This window comes from Xiphophorus couchianus, chromosome 19, assembly GCF_001444195.1.
Source record: "Xiphophorus couchianus chromosome 19, X_couchianus-1.0, whole genome shotgun sequence".
Taxonomy (NCBI): domain Eukaryota; kingdom Metazoa; phylum Chordata; class Actinopteri; order Cyprinodontiformes; family Poeciliidae; genus Xiphophorus; species Xiphophorus couchianus.
This window is the reverse complement of record NC_040246.1, coordinates 19427546-19450333: the sequence shown is the minus strand read 5'-3', so window position 1 is coordinate 19450333 and position 22788 is coordinate 19427546. Positions and strand designations below refer to the sequence as shown.

Sequence of the window (22788 nt, the reverse complement as noted above, 5' to 3'; positions counted from 1 at the left end):
TTTTAATCACTTTAAAACATTTTCCAGCCAAAATAATCCAAGAAACATTTATTCTGCATGCATAATCTGTGAGCACAGTCGACCTACATTGTTTTGGGGAAGTTGGCTCCAGCTTTAACATTTAGTCCTCTTGTTTGCACATCAAACTGATGAAACAGAGAGTTCAGCTTACATATAATTTGCATATATGCATCATTTAGCTAAAGCCATAGTTTGCAGAGAAGATATAAAGGGTTTAAAACATCAGTGATATTAAATAAATTGGGTGTTTCTCTAAAAATGGAGAAAATACCAAGAGATGGTGGTGGCAGTTTCAAAAGCGAATATTTGTGATGTTTTGATCAGCTGTACTTGAATCGCCTTTTTACCAAATACTTTTCTACTTTTACTTGAGTAAAAACACGTTGAAGTAGTGCTACTCTGCAAACACACAAACTCTTACCAAGGAATTTTAGTCTAGTTTCTAGTATAAATATCTTAGTACACTTGTAATAAGACAAAATTAACTTACAAGTAACTTTTCAGACAAGTCCCATCCTCATAATCTAAGATGGATGCCTACCAAGGACGACTGAATGATTAAAAATATATAAAAAAATTCATATTTAAAGAAATGGACATCTTTGTAACCATGGTATAACAGCTTTATATAGAAAACAATTTTTGGTTGCTGTTTTACAGTTAACATATGGTTATGTTAAGTCAAGGTGGAAAATTTGTAATCTATTTTCTTCCATGTCAATAAAACCTGGAGTTAAACTGGGAAACACATTGTACTCCACTAAAACAATTTTTTAAACACCATATTTCCTTATTAATCCTCAACAGCTAAATAATCAAATGACTTCTGAAACAAATAGAAGCTAAAAAGAAATGTAAATTGTATATTTAATAAAACAAGCTATTATAAAACACCAAAAGCTCACTGATCTGATTTAAGCAAATGACCAGATATAATTAAATGCTTCACATGTCTTGTTTGCTCCAAGAGGTTCAGCAGTGCAGGAAATATTCCAATAAAAAAATGCAGCCACACACACAATATAACGCTATAATACTATATAGAAACACATTTTAAGCTTCAGCTGAACTATATGTGAATTTAGCGTTGAAATTTGAATAAATAATGTATTTTAATGTTTTGAAAAGCGTTGCTTTACCAGCTTTCACCAACAGATGGCGCTAACAACCTACTTACCAAAGAAGAATAGACATTTCACTGACGAAAATTCATAGAAGAAAAAGAGTAGACGTCAAACGCGTGGTCTAAGTCGTACGTCAATATCACCGCCATGTTGTTAGTGGCATATGACATGTCATATTTGTATTATGAACTGTATCATTTTCATAGGTTTTACAGCAAATTAAGCAGTTCTTATGGAAAATAACTAGATTTTAGTATGTTACAAATTGTACATTGATTATTCTGATTATGCTATGTCTACACATTTTTGAGTGTTTTTTTATCTCATAGTTAGCATACTATAATGCTAACTATAAGCATAGTTAGCATATCAATGTTAGTATCAATGATTAACATTGATATATTAATCAGGATCCTGTTATTAAACTCAAAATAATACTTTAATTTGACACAATTTCTAATTTTCTTATCTCATGTGTTTTATCATTTCTAAATGCATTATCTAAAAAACCTCCAGTCATTTTGAATACTAAAATTAATATAATCTATTCATGCAAAAAAAAAAAGATTAATATTAGTTGATTGTAAACTTTCATTGAAAAATAAAACTTCCAAGCAAATTTGTTGGTTTTACCAGTTGGTGGCGGTAATGCTCACCCAACGTTTTTTGCCAACCGCCAATTAATTTCAACAAGAAGAAGAAGAAGAAATTTGTTGGTTTCACTGGGAGCTTGCCACACACAAAATGGTGGATGCTTCGACGCTAACGGTACTGTGGAATTCTGTCAGAGTGAGACCTCGTCTTTCCGCCGAATTAATATCGGAGTGAGACCTCTTCTTTGTCCTGGGATAAAAGGACAGTCCCACCAACACACCTGAAGCCCAGCTTTTTGTTTTCTCCCGCCAGCAGCGTCATGTTTGCGGTCAGAAACGCTCTCCGCCTCGGCTCCAGGTTATCCGTCCCCACTGCGGCGCGGAGGGGATGTTCCGGTGCTGCTATCCAGGTGGATGACGTGGTGAACGGACTCACGGAGGAGCAGATACAGGTTAGCTAGCTGCTGCTAGGATCACGGGTTAACTTGGGGTGCAGACAGGAACAACAACTGTTTAAAAAAGAAAAATCAACAATAATCATGTGGAAACTAACTCCATTGTGCACCAAACTTGAGAGACGTTTTCCACTCAGAAGATGTCGGTGAAAGGTCGTAACTGACATGGCGTCATGACATAACATTAGCTAACTGGCAGGGAATACATAAACAAAACATAAATATTAATGTTTATTGATTCCGGTAAGTTATGTCTAAACACTTCCGTAAACATAAAAACACAAAATTCCTGCAACAATCAGTTTTTTATGGCTAAACGTTTTGATTCAAAGCTGATTTACTGCAACAGTAAAGGTTTGTAAACTATCAGATTCATAAATTAGTATGTAATTGTTCAGCTTTCTGCAGCAGTTTCACTGATATTTTATATAAGAACCGACAAATAGAGGAGGAGGTGGGTCTCATGGAGGCGATTTGATTGGACAAAAGGTTCTTCCTCGTAATTTAGTACCAGCATAACATTATGACCACCTGGTTGTTAGTGGGTTAATTTCCTCTTTGCTGACTCTATTGGATCCTGTTAGGTACTAGAAGTTATAATATGGATCTGACGTGTTTTTCAGAACATGCTTCTTGTATAAAAAACAATGTATTGTGTCCTGTTGCCTCTCCACCACATCATCTGTTGCATTGGGCTGCATCCACCAGATGAAACCTCCCATGAGTCTTTCTCCAGTTCATCCCAGTTCCTTCTTCGGGTCACTTTTAATCGATTATTGTCCTCTGGAATCCAGACGCATTTTGTCTTTAATCAGGAAGCTTAAACCATCAGGTTTGGTGTCCTTGAAGTTATGACGGAATCTGTCATGTTGTTGTTTGGAGAACATTTTCAAGTAATATGTTGATAATGGAATAATAATGCAAGTTCATGCTCTCAAATACCAATAATCTTGAATTTTGTAAAGAACACTCAAACTTAAAACTGTTACCCAGCAGGTTGTTGGGTTGAATTCAGTGAATTTATTGAATATTCTATCAGATATAACTATTCATATTGATCACGTGTTTTGAGATGTGTGTTATTGATTTATTGTCCATCTCTGTACATATATACATATACAAAAATAATGTTTTACAACATGAGAACCAATCATTTTAGCTACAGTACCCTTTCGAAAAGGAGTGAGAAGTTTAGACTTTTTAGAACATTTTGATTATAATGGTCTACCAAAAATTTTGTCCAAGTAGATATTATGTTGACGATATTAATATTATGCATCTCTGATTTTTATTTTGTTGTTATTTTTTTTCCCGCAGCTTAGGCACACAGTTCGTAAATTCTGTGCAGAGAAACTTGCACCTTATGCTGATGAGATTGACAAGAAAAATGAGTTCCCAGGAATGCGGGTGAGTTGAATGATTTCCTTATATATTACTCATGCATTAGTGTTTAATTAAACATGGTTAATACCAAACCATTTGTATGTTTATTGAGGATACATCCAGTAAAAATTAACTCTGGGTAATGAGAGGAATGTTGTTGTTTTTAAACCAGGATTACTGGAAAGCAATGGGGGAGATGGGACTGCTGGGCATTACTGCTCCAGGTATAACTATGAAACAAAAGTGTTATTTGTTTGTTTGTTTTTTACAGTTACATTTTCTTGCTTGAACCATGCTGTGCTGTGTAAGTATTTTCATTTCAAATGGAGAAAACATGGAACAGTGATGAAACGTTTCAGATTTGGCCAACCTACCAACATTACTCCAATATACAGAATAATCCAGACCAACATTTAAAGCTCTGAAGGCCTCACTTGTCTTATTTAAGGTCAAAGTTCATGATTAAATTAAGGAAAAGATGGCCTCCATGCTAGATTTAAAAGATCACAACCACAAAAAAACACAAAGACCGTCTCACATCTAGTGGAACTTTTTTATTAGCTCTTGTTCCAGTGTTGAACAGCATAAAATATACACTTCAAAAACACAAAATCTTACCTATCATATTTTTGGTCTAATTTCTTGTGCAAATACCTCAGTAAACTTGAAATAAGTCAAACCTAACTCTGTTTGGACCGTTGTGGCACATCCCCGCCATCTTTGTTTCTGTATCAACTCTGCTTAGGAAGGGCAAGTGGCGCCCTCTGCTGGATGGCAGCCAAACTAAACACTAAAAGAGTAATTGGACTTTTTTAATCAATTGGTACTAAATTTAATCTAATAAACCATTCATTGCAAATTAATTCCTCAATCTGAAACATTTAAGTGTGACTGAATAAGTCTGTCAGGGAGCAAATCAATAAATCAATCAAGTTTTATTTGTAAAGCACATTTCAGCAGCAATTCATTTCAAAGTGCTTTACATCATATCAAACACAGAAACACAATGCAACATAGAATCAACAATACGTTCCCCATCACCATGTGTTAGTTTTAATCTTTATCTCGACCTCTCTGACCTTCGCCCTGCGTTTTCTCCGGCCAGTGGAAGACGGGGGAACGGGACTGGGTTACCTGGACCACGTCATCGTCATGGAGGAAATGTCTCGGGTGTCGGCAGCCATCGCTCTCAGTTATGGCGCCCACTCCAATCTCTGTGTCAACCAGATGGTGCGTCACGCCAACCCGAAGCAGAAGGAGAAGTACATGCCAAAGGTCAGGACTGCACTGTGTGAAATAGGAAAATTAGCATTTTAAAGCATGAAGTAGATTTTTTTTTTCCATCTTATTTTGTTTTTGGTAGTTGCTGACAGGTGAACACGTTGGAGCGCTGGCCATGAGCGAACCTAACGCTGGATCCGACGTCGTCTCCATGAAACTCAAAGCTGTTAAGAAAGGTACTATAAAGTAGTTATAAATGCAAAAGTTTGAAATAAAATGTATGTGAATGCATAACAAAGTTAAACTAATTGACATCTTCTTGGCAAGTATGGAGAACACTGTTATTTTTTAATTGTTTTTTTCATTGTCTTCACTTTCCTTTCCAATTTTCTACAGAAACGGTTCTCAGAAAACTCTTGTATGGCTTCTATTTGTCCTTTTAGTTTTAAAGATGCGCATCTGCACATCTTTAAAAAGTATTAAATGCATTCAGATTTTTTTTTCTTGTCTGAATTTTGAATTTTTTTCCCCTCCAAATTCTCACTTTTATTTCACAATTCTGTTCTTTTCTCAGAGTTCTGACTTTTGTCTTCTGACATCAAAAGTCAGAATGTTTTTGTTTTTATCACTGGCCCTATTTTTTCCAGAATTTTTTCCCGTATGTTTCAGAAGTCTAGTTGTTTTAAACATGATTTTAATCTCTGTGTCGCATCATATTTAAACCCCTGGGAAACTGGAAGTCATGGATTATTAATGACAAAGTTCCCGCTGGTGTCAGCTTTTAAAAATAACTTAGAAAAAGTTTCCAGCTACATTTATAGAGTTGTAAATCTGAGCAGGAGGAGTTTTAAAAACCAAACTGTGGCGTCTGTTTTTACGTCGATGCGATTTCATACTCATCATGTCACTGATGAGCTCTGATAAGGAAACGAGCTTTCAAGAGAAAGAAGGCCAAGTTGTGAACACAGTTAGTCATTTGTCCTCTGACAAATTTCTTACATTTGAACCTTTTTGTTCAAAATAATCTCTCAGATCTTCTTGTTAAATTTCCTTTTTGAATTATTTGGTCCACACTGTTCTAGAATCTACATGTCTGCTTTCCTCTGGTTATTTGTACAGGTTTTGCTATTTTGTCTTCTACAAAGACAGAAAATGTGAGAAAAAAATAATGAACAGAAAAACTAAAAGTTTAGAACAATTCACTTTTTTCCATTTTCCAGGTCCCGGTATTAATGACGAAAGTTAATTTTTCTACCATTTTCTTTTAAAAAAGTGTCTAATTTTTAGTTTTTTGTTTTGACTGTAAACTAACTCTATCACAATACCGTGTTAGTTTAACATATAAATTTTACAAGTTTATCTATCACTATTTTTGGTTTTTTACAGACACTCATCAAAATAATGGCACTTTTATTACTGTTTAAACTTGAAATTGATTTTAAACGAAAATTAATTTGACATGCATTTAAGTGCTCTGAATTATTACTTTGTTTGGTATTTTATGTTTCATTGAAATTAAAAAAGCTGCATTTGTTGTAAGATTCTTATTTTAAAAACTGTTGGAAAAGATCTAGTATTAGATTAAAGTTTGTTTATTTTTTAATTATCTACTTTTTATCCACCTACTTATTGCTGGGCTTTTTTGTGTGCTTTGATTTATTTTTGGTGTTTGTTTTGTAATTTATTGTTTGTTTTATTTATTCTCCAAATGTCTATATATGGTGCTAAAATCAGAAATAAATCATAAAAAGGCCAAACTTACCATTTAAGAAAGGAATCTGTTCATGAAAGCCGATGGAAAAGAATAATGAGTTTATAGATCAATATGAAGCATTGAGCAGAGGACAGTAATATAATCGGTTTTCTTTGTGTTTGTCAGAAATCAAAGCAGAAACTTTAAATGTTTTGGTTTTCACAGAAGTGTAAAAAAAACTCTGAGCTGCTTTTATTTCTTCCTTTCTGTGCAGTTTTAAACAAAACATCGGAGGTATCGGTTCTGTTTTTGATCCTCTGCGTTTCTTGCTTTCTGCATTTTCTTTTCTCCAGGTGACTATTACGTTCTAAACGGCAACAAGTTCTGGATCACCAACGGGCCGGATGCCGATGTCGTCATCGTGTACGCCAAGACCGACCCGGAGGCGCATCAGAAGGGAATCACAGCTTTTATTGTGGAAAAGGTGAATCCGACTCTTCTTTTCCTGTCTGTGGGTCAGCACTGCTGATGGAAGATAGCCTGAAAATATCAGTAAATGTTTTTATTTTCCCCTCCTAAAGGGAATGCCAGGATTTTCCAATGCGCAGAAACTCGACAAACTGGGAATGAGGGGATCCAGCACCTGTGAACTGATCTTTGAAGATTGTAAAATCCCAGGTATGAAAAGTTTTTAAAGATTTTATTTCACCTTTAAAGTAAGGCTGAACCATTGATAACATATTACAAAAAAGTCATTTTGAACTGAATTTATGGTATTTTTCTCCAAAAGGCTGAATTTGTTTCTGTGTTTAGCTAAGTTAAAACAATCAAATTTGTTTGTTTATGCTGCAAAAATACAAAATCTTACCAAGTATTTTTCTCTAGTTTATAGTACATGTTGAGCAAAAACTGCTAATTTACAAGTAATTTTTAGCAAGGCAATTTTTGAATATTGATGTAAAAGTTGTAGCTCCACTGGCTGATTATTTAACCTGTAATGTGGGGGAAAATGTGGATATAAGTGAAATAATCTCAGTACTTTTTCATTAATATTAAGGAATAAACTCTGTTATGTTGCTAAAGAGCTACTTGTAAGATACTTTTGTCTTATTTTAAGTCTTTGCACTATAAACTAGACCTAAACAACTTTAATATTTTATGTTTTGGCAGTGTTGGTACTCAGACTGATTGTTTTTCTGTGAATTTGTCCTGTTTGGCAGAGAAGAACATTCTGGGTTCGCTGAATAAAGGAGTTTATGTGATGATGAGCGGCTTAGACATGGAGAGGCTGGTGTTGGCTGCTGGACCTGTTGGGTAAGGTTCTTAAATAACAGATTTTATTCTTCAAGCTAACAATAGCTACATTAAAAGTCAGGAGATATTTAAAGAACAATGTGAAGGGAAGAAGTTAGCAAAAAGAAAGCTAGCATGATATGCTTGTGTATTAATCTTGGTCTCATTTTAAGGATTTGAGATTAAAATTAAATGTGATTGTTAGAGATTCTGTGAAATCTTGTTGAAACTCTGCTGGGAAGTTGTAAAAACAAACATAAAGGGAGCTACATGTTGGTGCTAAATCTTGTTTTTCAGCATAATGCAGTCCGTTCTGGATGCTGCGATCCCCTACTTACATGTGAGAGAAGCATTTGGGCAGAAGATTGGACACTTTCAGGTCTGACTGCTGATTTTCCCTTGAACAAAGCTCTCGCCAGTTAACAGATCTTAATCTGGTAAAATTGAAACTTTTTCCACAGCTGATGCAGGGCAAGATGGCCGACATGTACACCAGACTGAGCTCCTGTCGGCAGTACCTCTACAACGTCGCCAGAGCTTGTGACAAAGGGCATTTCAGTGCAAAGGTCGGAAATTTAGCATTCTTTAATCCGTTTTCTTGTTTAAAAAATATTTTTGGCTGTCTACATATATTTAAAACATATGCATACAAGGAACTGTTCAGCATTTAAGTCAGATTTTTGTTTATTTCTCGTGTTATTTTCTCCTTGTTAACCAACCTATAATCCATTCTGTGATGCTGAGTTTGTGTTTTTTACATAATTTAATCTGTAACATGTGGTAAAAATGTGGTTTGTGTCTTTTTTTCCAGGATTGTGCTGGAGTGATTCTGTACTGTGCCGAGAATGCCACTCAGGTTGCCTTGGATGGCATTCAGTGTTTAGGTGAGTGAAAAAGTTCTAGTTTCATTGGCAGGACATTTTTCTAGTGTTATAAGCTACTTTTTCATCAATATTAAGGAATTATTTACTTAAATTAAGCTCCTATATTTTGTTAAAAGTTACTTGTAAGTTAACTTTGTCTTATTTCAAGGGTAATAAGGAATTTGCACTAAAAACTAGACCAAAAATACGTGGTAGGATTTTGTTTTTGGAGTGTTGATGCACATATTTTGCATTGTCACCTGGGTTTTCCCGCATATTTTAAAGGCAGAGTAATCTTAGTGTCTAACAAGTATTTTTTCATCAATATTAAGGAATTATTTAATTAAATTAAGCACCTATATCTTGCTGAAAAGTTATTTTTAAGTTGGTAGACTTTAAATTAGATAAAACAAAGACATTTTCACTAAAATCTACTTGGTAAGTTTGTGTTTTTGCAGTGTTTTGTGTTTTTTCTGAATAAGTTGTCTGGTTTGGTTCCGTCAGGCGGGAACGGCTACATCAACGACTATCCGATGGGGAGATTCCTGCGAGACGCGAAGCTGTACGAAATCGGGGCGGGAACCAGTGAAGTCCGCCGGATCATCATCGGCCGAGCCTTCAACTCCATGTTCAGATAGACGCAGCAGTCGCTCGGTTTGTTGTTTGCATCGTTTCTCACGCCCAGGACCTTACTGGATGAGTTGTTGTTGTTTCCATTCAGACGATAAGCTGATAAATGAACAAATTACATATTGATCCTCGCCGAGCGGCCTTGAAGTTTTGCTATGCTAGCTGCCTGTTAGCTGGAGGGAGATGATAATAATGTAATGAACAGATTCCCACATTTCAAGCTTAAACTCTTACTCAAAACAATTTGGATAAAATCATCTCTAATAGATTATTGAAGGTTTTCCCTAAGCTGATTCTGTTATTGAATATTTTTCTGTAAACAAAACACTGTCAAACATATTTTACTTTTTTGTCTGTGAAGATTTTGTCTCTTCTTGATTGTAGGTGTCATCATTATGTAGAAGTGTATGAACTATACCAGGTTTGCAATAAATCAATAAGTTTCTAACATTTGTCTGTGTAACGCTGCAACACAGATACAAATTAAGATAATGAATGTCTGTGCCTGAAAATATTGATTCATTTACAAACTGTTAAAATATTAACAAATAGCTGTCAATAAGCATCTCTTAAAATTAAATAACATTGATCAGTCCCTTCAGGATATTATGAACAATCAAAATGATTGATTTTGTAAGAAAAGATATTTGCGCTTAAATATGACGCTAAGAGTGAAATTTTGACATCGAGTCTGAGGCAGCAGAGTAGCAGAAGTAAGACATACTGCCACCTGCAGGTGGGAGGTAGCATTGCATAAACACAATGTTTGTCACTGTTGTGGGAAATAGTGACAATTATGCATTAGCACCAAAAACTGCAGGAACTGATAGATGTAGCACCATATGGTTAAAATCTTCGATCTGATGGATAAACTACTATTTAACCAAACCACTGTTTTATTAGTGAGTAGAATAATCTCTAATTGAGGAGTTTTGAGTTTTAACTGAGATATTTGCACCAGAAAATACTTGGTAAGAGTTTGTTTTTGCAGAGTAATAGTGTTTAAAATGAAATTTGAAAGGAAAAAATCATAAGCTATAAAAAAAAAATCTGTTACCATTTCCGTCCCATTTGGATGTTATTTACATCATTTCACTTAAAATTTAGGGAAAATGTCTTGTTATAAGTGAAATAATCAGCCAGTGGAACTAATAGCATGTAAAACAAGCTTGTATATCTTACTGACAATATACTTTTAATTTAGTTTTTTTAGTTTTATCTTGTTTCAAGTGTACTAAGTACTTGGTAAGATTTAGTGTTTTTGCAGTGTAAAATGCAGTTACCAAGTTTTATTTGATTCCAAATACGTTTTGACCTGAGTGTTGATACTGGATTGTTTTATGGGCTAAAGCCTAAATTACACGCACATAAAAGTCAATCATAACTGCTAAGTGAATGTGGTGGAGTGGAACAGGAAAATATTTGTTCTTGAGATTCACCCGATAATGGTAATAATAATAAAACACATTAAAAGACTCTGTAGTTTTAAACAAGCATTAAAGTAGTTTCTATCCATCAGCTGTTTTTTGGCACCGCTCAGTTTTCTGTGATGGAAACTGAAAGTTTAACTCCGCCTTCATCTTTAATCCTAACCCCAGAAATGAAAGAGTGAAGTTTTGGTTCTGATTAAAGGAAAGGCTGACTCTGAAACGCAGAAGCCTCTCTGCATTGGAAACAAAAACTAATAAAAATGTGCTCATGACGCCTCAGTGAGTGCTGAACACTCAGCCTCTTGTTTGCAGACAAGAGAGGAGACAGCAGTCCAGACAATGGTGGAACCATCCCAGCACATTTGAATAATACATGGAAACTCAGTTTCAGGCTGGAAACCCAACAAATGAGGTTCAGATGGTAAAATCACTGAAAAGTTGCAGCTGGCAGAGCAAGTTAAAATGATTGACGGTTTTTCTGCTGTGTTTTCATGCAGCTTAAAACGATTCCAAGCTGCAAACGGTAACATCAGCAGCTTTAACATGGAGACACGACATAATGGGCTGCGTTTACACTGCAGCCTGAAGTGACCCAATTCCGATTCTTTAATTTTTTTGTCAAATCGGGATTTTTTTTGCCGCGGTAGTTCACACTTACAACTATATGCGACCTCTATGTGAACTGCAAATGACATGAAAACGTCTCTCATGCGCAGTAGAGGGCGCAATAACGTCACACATAGAGAGCCTGGTCACTGTTTTGCCAACTGCCATCAGAAAAGAAGCGCTCTGAGTTTGCGAAAGTAAACATGGATGCTAACGGTGGAGCATAGCTTACGATTTCGAAGTTGATGTCCGACCGCAGCCGTTGTTGTTTTCCTTACCGCTTGCGCGTATCGGGACGCAGAATAGTGTCGAGTATCGATGACGTTCAGGACCTGACCGTTAGGATTCAGGTCCCATTAGAAACGATCGGGTACATATCGGATATCCAAGTGGCCTGGGTCGCATTCGGAAGAAATGCGGGCTGTCTTGTTCAGACCTTCACGAAAAGAAGGTCAGATAAAGGTCGCATTAAGACAAAAAAATCTGGATTAGGTCACTTTCGGTGCGAATTTCTTGTTCAGGACTTCTGTAGTATAAACTACGGCTGAAACAATTAATCAGATTAATTGATTTTTTTTAAATAATCGTCAATTAATTTAATTAACTGGAGCATAGAGATTCTTGAAAAACCTATTTTCTGAAACGTCACATTCAGAGCAGTAATTAAGCAAAAAATGTAAACCTTTAGATTTAAGATGAAAAGAAAAATGTCTGTAAATCTGTTAACTCCTCAAGTTGCAGTTTTAGCTTCACCTGATTGAAATTATGTTTAAAAAAACTTTTATTAAGAATTTTTTGCTATCAAATTATTGATCTGTTAATCAAAAATAATCAGAAAGAGCTGAGATTTTCACATATTGATGTTAGAAGTAGTTTTTAGCTGCAGCATCTGCAAACTTGTATGAAAGTTTGCAGATGCAAACTTTCATACAAATGATCACTAAAGGAATACTTTGTTACTGCTGTTAGTTAGTTTTTCTTATTTCAAATGAAATAAGATGTTTACATTAAAGCTAGACCCCCAAAAAAAGTATTGATTTATTGATTTAAGGGTCTTTTCACCAGGGGTTTCAGTAAGTGTGGAGGGGGTTGTGTTGCAGCTGAGCCCTCTAAAAAAATCTATAAAATCACCAAACTCCTAAAATGTAATGTTTTCTTGTCATGACAAGGATGCAGCTTGTTGTGTTTCAAAATCATCCGTTCACGTATTTTAAAATATATTTCTATATAGAAAAAGAAGTTGATTTTGTTCATTTTGGCTTTGGTTTTATTTCTGCATCATTTACTTTGTCATTTTCAACCACTGATCCTCTCATATTGTCAAAATGTTGCTTTAAATGTTGCACTTTGTAGGAACGGTTGTCTCTGACTAAACAGGTATTTAAATGGTTTTAAGTTCTGATGTCACTTCCTGTTTCCTCTCTGCTTGATAAACATCTACAGATCACAATGCAACCTATTATCGCAATGAAGAGACTAAAAAAAGAATAAAAAACTATTTACCCACACATAATACAAACTTTTTAAAACATATGTTCTAGGTCATAAGAAAACAGCATTATTATTGTTTGGGGCATAAAAGTTACGAGAAAATATTGAGAAATCATCCAATATTTGTGTTATTTAATATTCAGACTTTCTGAAAAATAGAGTTTCTGGGTTTCCATTTTTCATTGTATCTTGACTATTTATCATTTATCTCAATAATTTCCACATGATAAGATTTTAAATCATTGTTGACACAATAAATGTGTCAACAATTTATTGAAGGCTGTTAAAAAAACAACCTAAAACTGTCCACTGTTTGTTGTTGTTGTTTTGGCCATATTGAAATTGGTTTATTTCAAAACTGCAATGAAAACACTTTATATGCTTCAGAGGAGTCACGTGATCAACAACCGGGCCACTGGCGTAAACCACGAAGAAGACGAAACAGGAAGTAGTAGGAGGATGATGGCAAAGAAGCATATTTTTTAATAACTTGATTAAAAAATGAAACACCTGTTTTATTTTAATTGCGTTTCTTTGTTAATGAAAATATTGCAATTGCAAAATTATTATTTTTTACATTAGTGGAATATGTATTTATTTGTTTCAGGGATAACCTCTTGAGAAAAAGAATAAGCAACACCAATACAAATCGCAATAAGTAAATCTAAAATATAATACAATACATATATCCACAAATAAGTTGTTGAAACATAATTACTACAACCATACAGCTACGTAAATAATAATAGTTTGTATTCCTACTTTTACCATAAAATGTTGTGATAAATCTCACTCTAAGGTTATGAAAAACTGTATTATGGATTTCCATTTTCCAATAAATGTGACATTTTGAGATAAATTACTGAAATAAATAAACTTTTTAATGACCAGATGAGTCAAAGTTTAGTTTTCTGAAGCCCTCCCGGGCGCTGCAGAGGTTCCTGCTGCCTCTGCTGTCACACTTACCTCCAGTGTCAGAATAAAAGGCTCTTAAAGACGTAATAATGTGTGCAGGAGCCATCTGTCAGCCCAGCGGGGCCGCTGCTGCTGCTGCTGCTGCTGGGGGCCGTGTGCCTGTGCGCTGCGGCGTGGCCCTTTAAGGAGCTCCATGTTGTCGCTTCGTGATGCGTCAACATAAAAAGCGGATGATGCTGTTATGTAAAACATGCCAAAGTCAGCCGGAGTTTGCGGGATCTGCGTTCAGGGCCTCGGCTGCTTTCTAAACTCATCTGCTGCAGCTTGAAGCGTCACGGGTGGATTTATTGGTATTTTTTTCCCCCCATTCCTCGCAGCGTGGAGTTTGGAGCGGGTGAAGGGAATAAAACAGCCTGCTTCAGCTCAGCTCAGCTCAACATGAGTCGCCCTCGGCTCGGTTTTCCTCCTTCGTTTGTGGGGAGCTCTTACACCTGACGCATCTCCGTCCCCCCTTCCCCTGGAACCGATCGTGGGTTTATTGTTAAAGGATCAATCCGCTCTTTTCCTGCGTGTTCCGGGGCTGCGAAGCGGTAAGTCAACAACAACAACAACAACAACTCTTTATCAGTAAAACTGAAAGTGTCGAGCAGGACAGGAGCGACCATCGAGCGTCCAGACAGCTGGAATAATAAGAATTGTTATAAACAACGACAATCCGTCAGTATTTGTCAGTTCGGGTCCAAACTTTCGGACAGGTCCGCAGGTTTGTCGCCTGATCGGTGGGCAGAGCCTCGGCTGATCCTCCGGCTCATGATCGCTGAAAATGTCACTCCACTCCAGCAAGTTCACTCCGAGAGCTTCTGTCTGTCTAAACCAAGAATATTAATGATCCAAATGTACATTTGATTCGTTTTAATTCGGATCTTACAAAGTATTTTTGGTGCAAATACCTTAGTACGCTTGAAATAAAAGAAAACTATCTTACAAGTAAGACATGGGAGCTTATTGTAAGCCAATAATATTTATGGAAAAGTCCTAGTTTTATTGGCAGATTATTTCACTTATGAGTTTTATCTTATTTTAAGTGTACTAAGAAATTTACAGTATAAGCTAGGCCAAAATACTGGGTAAGATTTTGTGTTTTTGCAGTGTTTTTAGTATTTATTGGTTTATATCCATGGATCTCGAACAGTTTTGGTTAATTTCTAACACTTTATATTTCCATCCTAAATGGCACTTTTCAGTTTCAGATTGTGACTTTGGTTTCTAAATGAAAGGATACCAGTATGTGCATGTATTTTTAGTTATAAAGAAAAAACAAAAGGTAGATTTTTTTTGTTCTTTTAATTTAGTTTTCCTGTTAAGTATCAGAGTATGCAGGTAATGTTCATCATGTTGATCAGAGAGACAACCTGGGGGAAGAAACTGTCTCTGTAACTGCTGGTTTTCACTCTGTAGCTCCAACACAAAGGTAAAAATCTGAACAGTTTGTGTCCAGGGTGTGTGTGGTCTGCAGAGATGGTAGCTATTTCTACAAGGAACAAAAGAAAACATGCAATGTGGAAACATTTTGTCTCTATGTATGGCATTTGACCATTAACACTTAATGGAGAATCTGTTCATAAAATCTGAGTAGACATATTGTTATTCTAATTTTTAGTTTGTTCTTTTTCTAATTCAAATAAGACCATACAACATAAGTTTTCTATTGTTATTTTTATTATTGTACACCTATATAGAATTTATTACTCATCAAAACACAAAAATAAAACTTAAAATGTCTAAAATCCTCTCATTTTTTATGAAAACAAGCAGCTTTTTTGTGATTCCCTTGTGAAACTACAGCAGAGTCATAGTGGAAAAGCTGAAATACTGTAGATCTCGATTTAGAGTCTGACTCTGAATCTTAACCACAAAACAGCAAAGTTAAAACATGCTGCATGACTTAGAGTTTTTGTCCTGCTGTTCTTTGGCTCCTATCGTTCCAGTTTTTGTGGTTCAGTCAGCAGGCTAGCCTCCACCTTTCTCATGCTGTTAGCTTGAAGTGGTAAAGTTCGCAGAGATGCTAAACTGTACATGTGTTGTTTTTGTGGTTTTTATGCTTTGTGGCCATATAATTGCTTAGGATTTGAATTGTGTTTTGTTTGGATGGCAATGCTTGATGGAACCTTTTTGACCAGAAATATTGTTGGAAAGCTAAACAGTATTGTGTTTTTTTTTTGTCTTTATTTGGAGGAGTCAACACTTTCTGAACATCTCAGGTTTCAGCACTGAAAAGCATAGAAACTAAGTTTTGTTAATGATGAATGTTTGGTTAAAACTCTCAAATGTGAAATATCTATATCATCCGTTATATATTTTTGATCAAACAAGAAGCCAGTGCAGCGATTTAATGTGTGTTTGTGACCTGATCTGACCCACAAGTGTTGGTCAGGACTCTGGCAGCAGCATTAGTACTAGGATGATACGGTTTTTGAGTCCTTCCCATATCGGCTCAACAGGGCCAAAAGGCCGGAGTCCACCCTGACGACTCTGATGGCTCAAATTAGCATCCCTTCTTCAATCGTAAATGTGGCCGTTGACCGTCGGGCCAGAAGGTGGGAGTGTGAATTGTCCATGTTGGGGGTGAGTATCTATGATACCTGCAGGAGATCAGATCTCCTGTAGGTAGTGCTCTTCAGTTTAGTTTTGAAGCATACATGAAGTGTTTTTGGAGAGATGTGACCTTTTGCAGCTGATCCATGATGTTGTGCTGCATTATCCAGGTCATTTTGTCAAATGTACATAGAGTTTGCAAAACATACAATCTGTTTCAAAAAATATGCAAAGGTTTTTCTAAAAGAAATTAGTAATGTTTCTCTTTGAAATAAAGCTAAGAGGGTATAAAATGACAGTTTAGAAATAAACTAACCAAATTAATTGTGTTGATCCACCTCAAAAAAATCATGCAAAAAGTGTAAGCAAAAGAAATCTGGGAGACTTTGCACATGCAAATTTGCATGCAGCCTTTTGTGCTGTGGAGGATAAATAGGTGACTGCTTCACCTATTTAGTTCACAAGAACTAATGGCATTTATTTCAGTCATAATCTTGCGGGGGGGTGACCAAGGTTCCATCACTATGTGACAGCTGGTCAGCAAACCTGGCAAACATGATTGACATGGCAGCACTGAATGCACATGTGCTTTATCAGGCATGCATTGGGGTGCAGGAGAGACGGGTGGACTTCCTGGTTGAGCTTGCAAAAGAGTTCGGTAACTCTCATGTGAGTGAGAAGAAGGCACACAAGGAGAAACTGCTTCGGCAACAACCTTCCACACCCAGCTCAGGCAAAAGGGCGAAGTGTCAGGTCAACCATCGATGCAGGATGCGTGTCCTGAGGCCGAAACATCATCAGTGACCCCTCACACCCCCACCATGGACTGTTCTCCCTGCTGCCCTCTGGAAAGAGGTTCTGCAGCATCCGGTGCAGGTCCACCTGGTTCCGAAACAGCTTTTTCCCACTTGCCATCAGACTGCTGAGCTCTTAACTGGACTGCACTCAAAAACTGGTCTCCACTTTATACCTTGCACATGTACAGAGCTAAATAACTTCTATTTTACTGTCAGTCCTGCACTTTATATTTTATATTTAGATTTATATTCATATTTTATACTGTATTTTATTTTATTCTGGAGTAACCTCACAACATTGGAACCTCAAACATTGTCCTGAGCCGTATGCAACGAAATTTCGTTCTGTATACACCCTGTGCATTGAAAATGACAATAAAGTCAGTCTAAGTCTAAGGAACAATTGTGCAACTGTGAGATGCGTTGAGGCCATTACCAGGGTAATTATAAGGTAATGGCCCTATTTACTGAACAAAAGCACCTGCTAGATAAGATCCTTCAGGCCAGTTGGACTATCTAAGCCGAAATAGGTATATGTCAAAGTGGCCTAACTCAAGCCATTCTAGTGTTAGGGATGAGCCCGAGTTATTCTTTGTGTCCTGTTTCAAAAGGAAACCATTTATTCCTTTAGATCTGAGTTTATAACCACAGTGTTGTTTCTTGCATACTCTTATTTTTAGCTTTATTGAGGATAATTGAGCGCTCTACAACCTTTATTTTTGGAGCAAAACCAATTACTTTTGTCTTTTCAGCGTAATGCTGGATGAAATTTTTATACAGCCTCCTTTCAGTTCATACAGCAGCCAAATAAGACCAAAATCTGTTTTTTCCTCTTTTTTAATCCATATCTAACCTTTTCATTTCAGTCTGAACGGCCTGATTCCAAGCTTTTCAACTGCTAAAAAAATCAGATTTTTGGTACTTCCATATCTCCATACTTAATCTGAGATTTCATATCATCTGCAGTCTGAATGGTAATGCTGCATTTTATCATAATTGGATCATAATTCTGCACCAGAAGAAGCCAGATATGATAAATCTGAACATAAACAATGGCTGAAAATGATTAAATTAAGTAAAAAATCTGCGTCACTAAAGCGCCTCACATCACAATCTCTCCACTTCTGGTTCCGTCTACGCATCCAAACAGACTTCTCTACAGAAGGTTGTTGCTGTTAGTTGTGCTTTATTTTTATTAGTTTATGATCTTGTGACAATATTGTTGGTTCCTATTGCTGAATAACTTTAAAATCGATCCATAAACGGCTCCTTTCATTATTACTTCTGCAAATAATGCGCTGCTGTTTGACGTCACCGTTCTTCTTCTGCACTTCCGAGTCGCTTTAGTGTTGTAAACCAGAAGTTTTATTGTGATTGAGTCATTTAGTAACATGAATGACCACACACACACACACACACAAAAATCATAGTTCAGTGTGTACTGATGTAATTGCACTTTAAACTAGTCTAAAAATACGTGGTAAGATTTTGTATTTTTGCAGTTAAGAGAAGCAGAAGAAAGTAAATATAATAATTTCGAAGCAGAAACCCTTTCTGTCACACTCAAGTCAACATTTGGTTAATTGTGGTGTTAAAGCAAACACTCTGATCCTGAGTACAAAGATATTTAATGCTTACTGTGGTTTTTGAAAACTTAAATTTTCGATTTAGTACATGTTCTTCTTGTGACAGAGGGAATGACGTCCAGCAACAAACGGCTAAAATTAGTTTAAAATAAAAAAGCTGAAGTTCATTAAGTTAAATTTATCAACAAACTTCCTTTACCTTTAATATCCCATCTACATTTTTGACGTCTTTCAGTTTTTCTGTTGCGGTTTTGGCTTTGGCTACCTTCATGTTGAAACTGATTTTTAAAGTGTTTTTATGTTTATTAGATCTGCTAGTAATATAAACAAAAAGTGAGAATATAAACTCTTTAGTTTAACTTTTAGCTGTCTTTTACTAATCAAGATGGTTTATTCCATAACTTACCATTATGTTACGTTGTTTTGTGTTTAGTTTTATAGCAGTTTTAAATAACAAATATTGCAGTACGATAAATTACCCAAGAAATTATTGTGATAAATGATGATATTGCTGTTTTGAGACCATTTTTAAGTAATATATTCATATTGATAATGCAAGTTTACTCTCTCAATTTTACACAGAATCTCTACAGTGGAAGATATTTTAAATATCCAAAATAAAACCCAGCAACCAAAAACAATAAATCACTGAAACCATAAGTAAAATGGTTTGTGATGTCTCTGTAAACAAAATTGCCCTTCAAAAAAATATTAATCATCAGAATAGAAAATGACCTAAAATGGTAAAAGTTGACTCAGAAAACCAGCAGCTAGTATATTATTTTTAATATATTTGTAAATATTATCTTCTTGTTCTTGCAGAATGTGTCAAAAGTGGCCAGTTTTTAAACTGCTTCATGACATTCAGAGGGAACCCTGACCCCAAGCCCTCATTTAAGATTTAAAATGTATAAATAAAAGACTCGAGTTGACCTTTTCGCTCATAATGACAATGAATCCATCAGTTACTCGCAGCAGCAGACCGAATGCGGCTTGCTAAACAGAGACGCACCGGTTCACACATGAGAAAAAACAGGTTATCAATCCTGGACATAATCCCATTATTCCTGATGAACTGCTCTCCTCTGTGGCCACACATTCAGAGAGGAAAGGAGACACACAATGACCTCCCAGCTGTCCCCAGAGGAAGGGACAGCACAGCGAGACGTCCAGTTTTCAGGAAAAAATCTGGGAGATATTCTTTAACTCACCGTTTGCGACGACGTCACTAAACCATTCGAGGCGCCAAGATGGACGTCGGAAGTGAGGATCGGGAGTATTGAAAAGAGCGACAGAAATTTTTTCCAAAGTTGTTCTTGTCAGTTTATTCATGGCTTCTACTTTTTCGAATCAAGCTATTTTGTCTTTGAGTGTAACTCACTTGGTTGGGGCTCACAGACGACGGTATTTACAGAAGCTTGACATAGCCAGGTTTTTTTTATGCTAGGCTACATGACGGTGTGGCACTGTTTCCATGGTTACTGACGGGTACATTTGCCATAATAAGACATTTTACATGTTTCTAATAATACTTACTTATAAAGTATATGAACGTTAATCTTCTTACCTTGTAAATAGTGTTCGCTGCAAATCCGCGGTTACACCGAGGGATGACAGTCATTGTGATTAACGCTGCTGCTGCCGTATCTTTCCTCATTAAAAGTTATACAATAAAATGACAAGTTTGGTTTGTATCCTTGTCTGTTTGTGCAGCCGACCGTGCAGCACCCTGTGACCATTTTTACTGCGAAATAAACTTACTAAAAGCGACATAAAGCCACCACACGTGCGATTTTTGACAGATTTTACAGGAGCGCAAAGGTTGTTTAGACGTCCGTCATGGCGGAGCGGGCCGAGTTTTGAAGATAATGACGTCACGTGCAAAGTGTCAGTAGAGGAATAATTTTAAAAAACGTACACTATGTATTAATCAAATTATCAATCATTTAATATTTAAAAATTACATCATCAGATGGACCGAAATATTAAGTTATGTGGAAATTTTAGTATTTTAAGGATATAAATGACAATCATTCATAAAGGTAACGAATAAATAACAAAGTCAAGTTGAATAAGTTTTTGTCCAAATCAGTTTCTTTCAATAATAGTAATAATAATAATAATAATAATAAAAACATATGAAACTTTAACAAAACTGCAGGTGTGTGTCTGTCTGGTGAATTTTTGTTTATTCTTAATTCAGTGGGTAGAAAATCTAGAAATTTTACTCAAGTAAGAGTAGAGATACTTCATAATAAAATTACTAAAGTAGAAGTAAAAAGTACAACATAGCAAAAAAAAATGTTTTCAAAAATGTTACTCAAGTAAATGTAATTGAGTAAATATAACTAGGTTATAAAACAATAGCAGCCACCTCCCTGTCAGAAAAGGGAGTTTAAATATTCCCCAACAGAAACTAACAACTCATCATGACTGTTTTTTGTTATTCTTACTGTCTGGTTATTTTTTAATAACAATTTGTTTTATCAGGCCGCATGTTGATGCAGCAGCTCCAGTTTAACTCCCCAGGCTGGATTTGCATGCCTCTTTGTGTCTGTGACGCTCATAGAGCCAAATACATTCATTTATAATGAAAGAGCGAGTAACTCTTAGTGGCTACGCTTCATAATTTAGCAATTTTGTGGCTTTAACAAAGTGGTTGTTGATGACTGGAGTTCTGAGTTACCTGCTAGTCATTTCAGATTCACTCCCACAGGCTGCAGGTGTTTGATACAGATGGAGACAGTTCATATTTTAACAGATTTTCGTTTTTTAAATCTTTGAAACATTAAGAATGGTTTTTTTCCCCTCCTTATTTTGCATTCTTTTATAGTGAAATTTGCTAAAATTATGCCTGGATTCACACCAGCCCTGAATATTCGGAGAAATGACTCGTGATCTTTAATGAAAGACAAAACAAATATTCGACAACCGATAAATCTGACGCTACTCATTTTTTAAAACCGTTTTGTGAAGCAGGAAGTTGCGTTCATGTCTTCTTCAGAGGTACTTGTGTTGTTAGTGTAGCGCCCCTGCAGGCGAGGAGGGGAACATGTTTTTCAATCGTTTGGTTTGTTTGATTCAGTGCGGTGTGAAAACTATGGAAGCCCGTTTCCGCCACTCTGTAGTAACTCAAAATAATGAATAATAGTATCTCATTATTTTGAGTTACTAGTATCTCATTATAATGAGATAATTTATTATTTTTTTAACAGAGTGTCGGAAACGGGCTTCCATAGAAAACGAACCATAACAGCTGAAAATGAAACAAATGTAGCAATGGTGGTCACCTCTATGGACTATCAGGTATGAAAATGTAAAGACTAAAACATCCAAACAAACATTTTACTCTCAGCTTTTGTGATACCGGAGAAAGTTTTCCCAACATTTGGTGGGATTGGGAGGCAGGCGGTGTGGATCGGGGCAGGAAAAGCTTTGCTGTGTTTCCGACGCAGCTGTGGAAACGTGCAGGTCTGGTTCGTGGAATCACAGGAGAAGAAAGGAGGCAGGGCTTGTTCTGCAGGAGAGACAAGGAGACCCACAGACTGGCGTCAGCTGTCCGCCGCTCCACAGCTGTAGCAGCGCGTTCAGAGCCGGGGTCTTTCTCACTTCACACACACACACACGCACACACACACACACACACACACACCCACACACACACACTCGCTCTCTCTTGCAGCAGATATGAAGAGCCCCAGTGTGTGTGTGTGTGTGTGGGAGTGTGTGTGTGTGTGTGTGTTTTATGTGTTGTTCCTGGCTGTGACTGAACTGAACAGAAGCTTTCAGTGTGACGGAGAAACATCCTTCACCAGGTGTCCTCCAGTTCAGCAGAAGCTAAATCTTCTATCTTTTCCTCCGCTGTGTTGCCGTTTCTCACAAATCCTTCTTGTTTTTCTGATTCGTGCTCTGAAGTAATGAAGGAAAAACAGGAGGATGGATGTGGAAAAGAAAATCTCTCTTAGATTTTCCTGAATTCAGATGCTTTCAGACATCACCTGTAGATGCTTTTCTCCTCTTACCTCTTCTGTTGTTGTTATTCAGGCTGTCTGGCATCAGGAAGAGTAAGCAGATAATTAGACCTCCTGTCTC

The 22788-nt window shown here is 36.4% G+C and overlaps 2 protein-coding genes across 2 annotated transcripts in view; both read left to right on the top strand.

Annotated features, from left to right (window-relative positions):
- The first annotated feature begins 1877 nt into the window (after window positions 1-1877).
- ivd (isovaleryl-CoA dehydrogenase) lies at window positions 1878-9728 on the top strand. The gene is made up of 12 exons (XM_028000880.1): window positions 1878-2190; window positions 3511-3600; window positions 3749-3800; window positions 4682-4851; window positions 4940-5033; window positions 6844-6974; window positions 7072-7168; window positions 7711-7804; window positions 8081-8162; window positions 8245-8349; window positions 8595-8667; window positions 9151-9728. The coding sequence occupies exons 1-12, from the start codon at window positions 2059-2061 to the stop codon at window positions 9282-9284; spliced, it is 1254 nt and encodes a 417-aa protein (XP_027856681.1). The 5' UTR covers window positions 1878-2058; the 3' UTR covers window positions 9285-9728.
- A 4102-nt stretch (window positions 9729-13830) lies between these two features.
- Window positions 13831-22788, top strand: part of bahd1 (bromo adjacent homology domain containing 1) — a 34552-nt gene continuing 25594 nt past the window's right edge. Inside the window, exon 1 of the mRNA XM_028000707.1 lies at window positions 13831-14308. The gene's annotated coding sequence lies outside the window, so the exon portion shown is untranslated. The remainder of the gene's footprint in view (window positions 14309-22788) is intronic.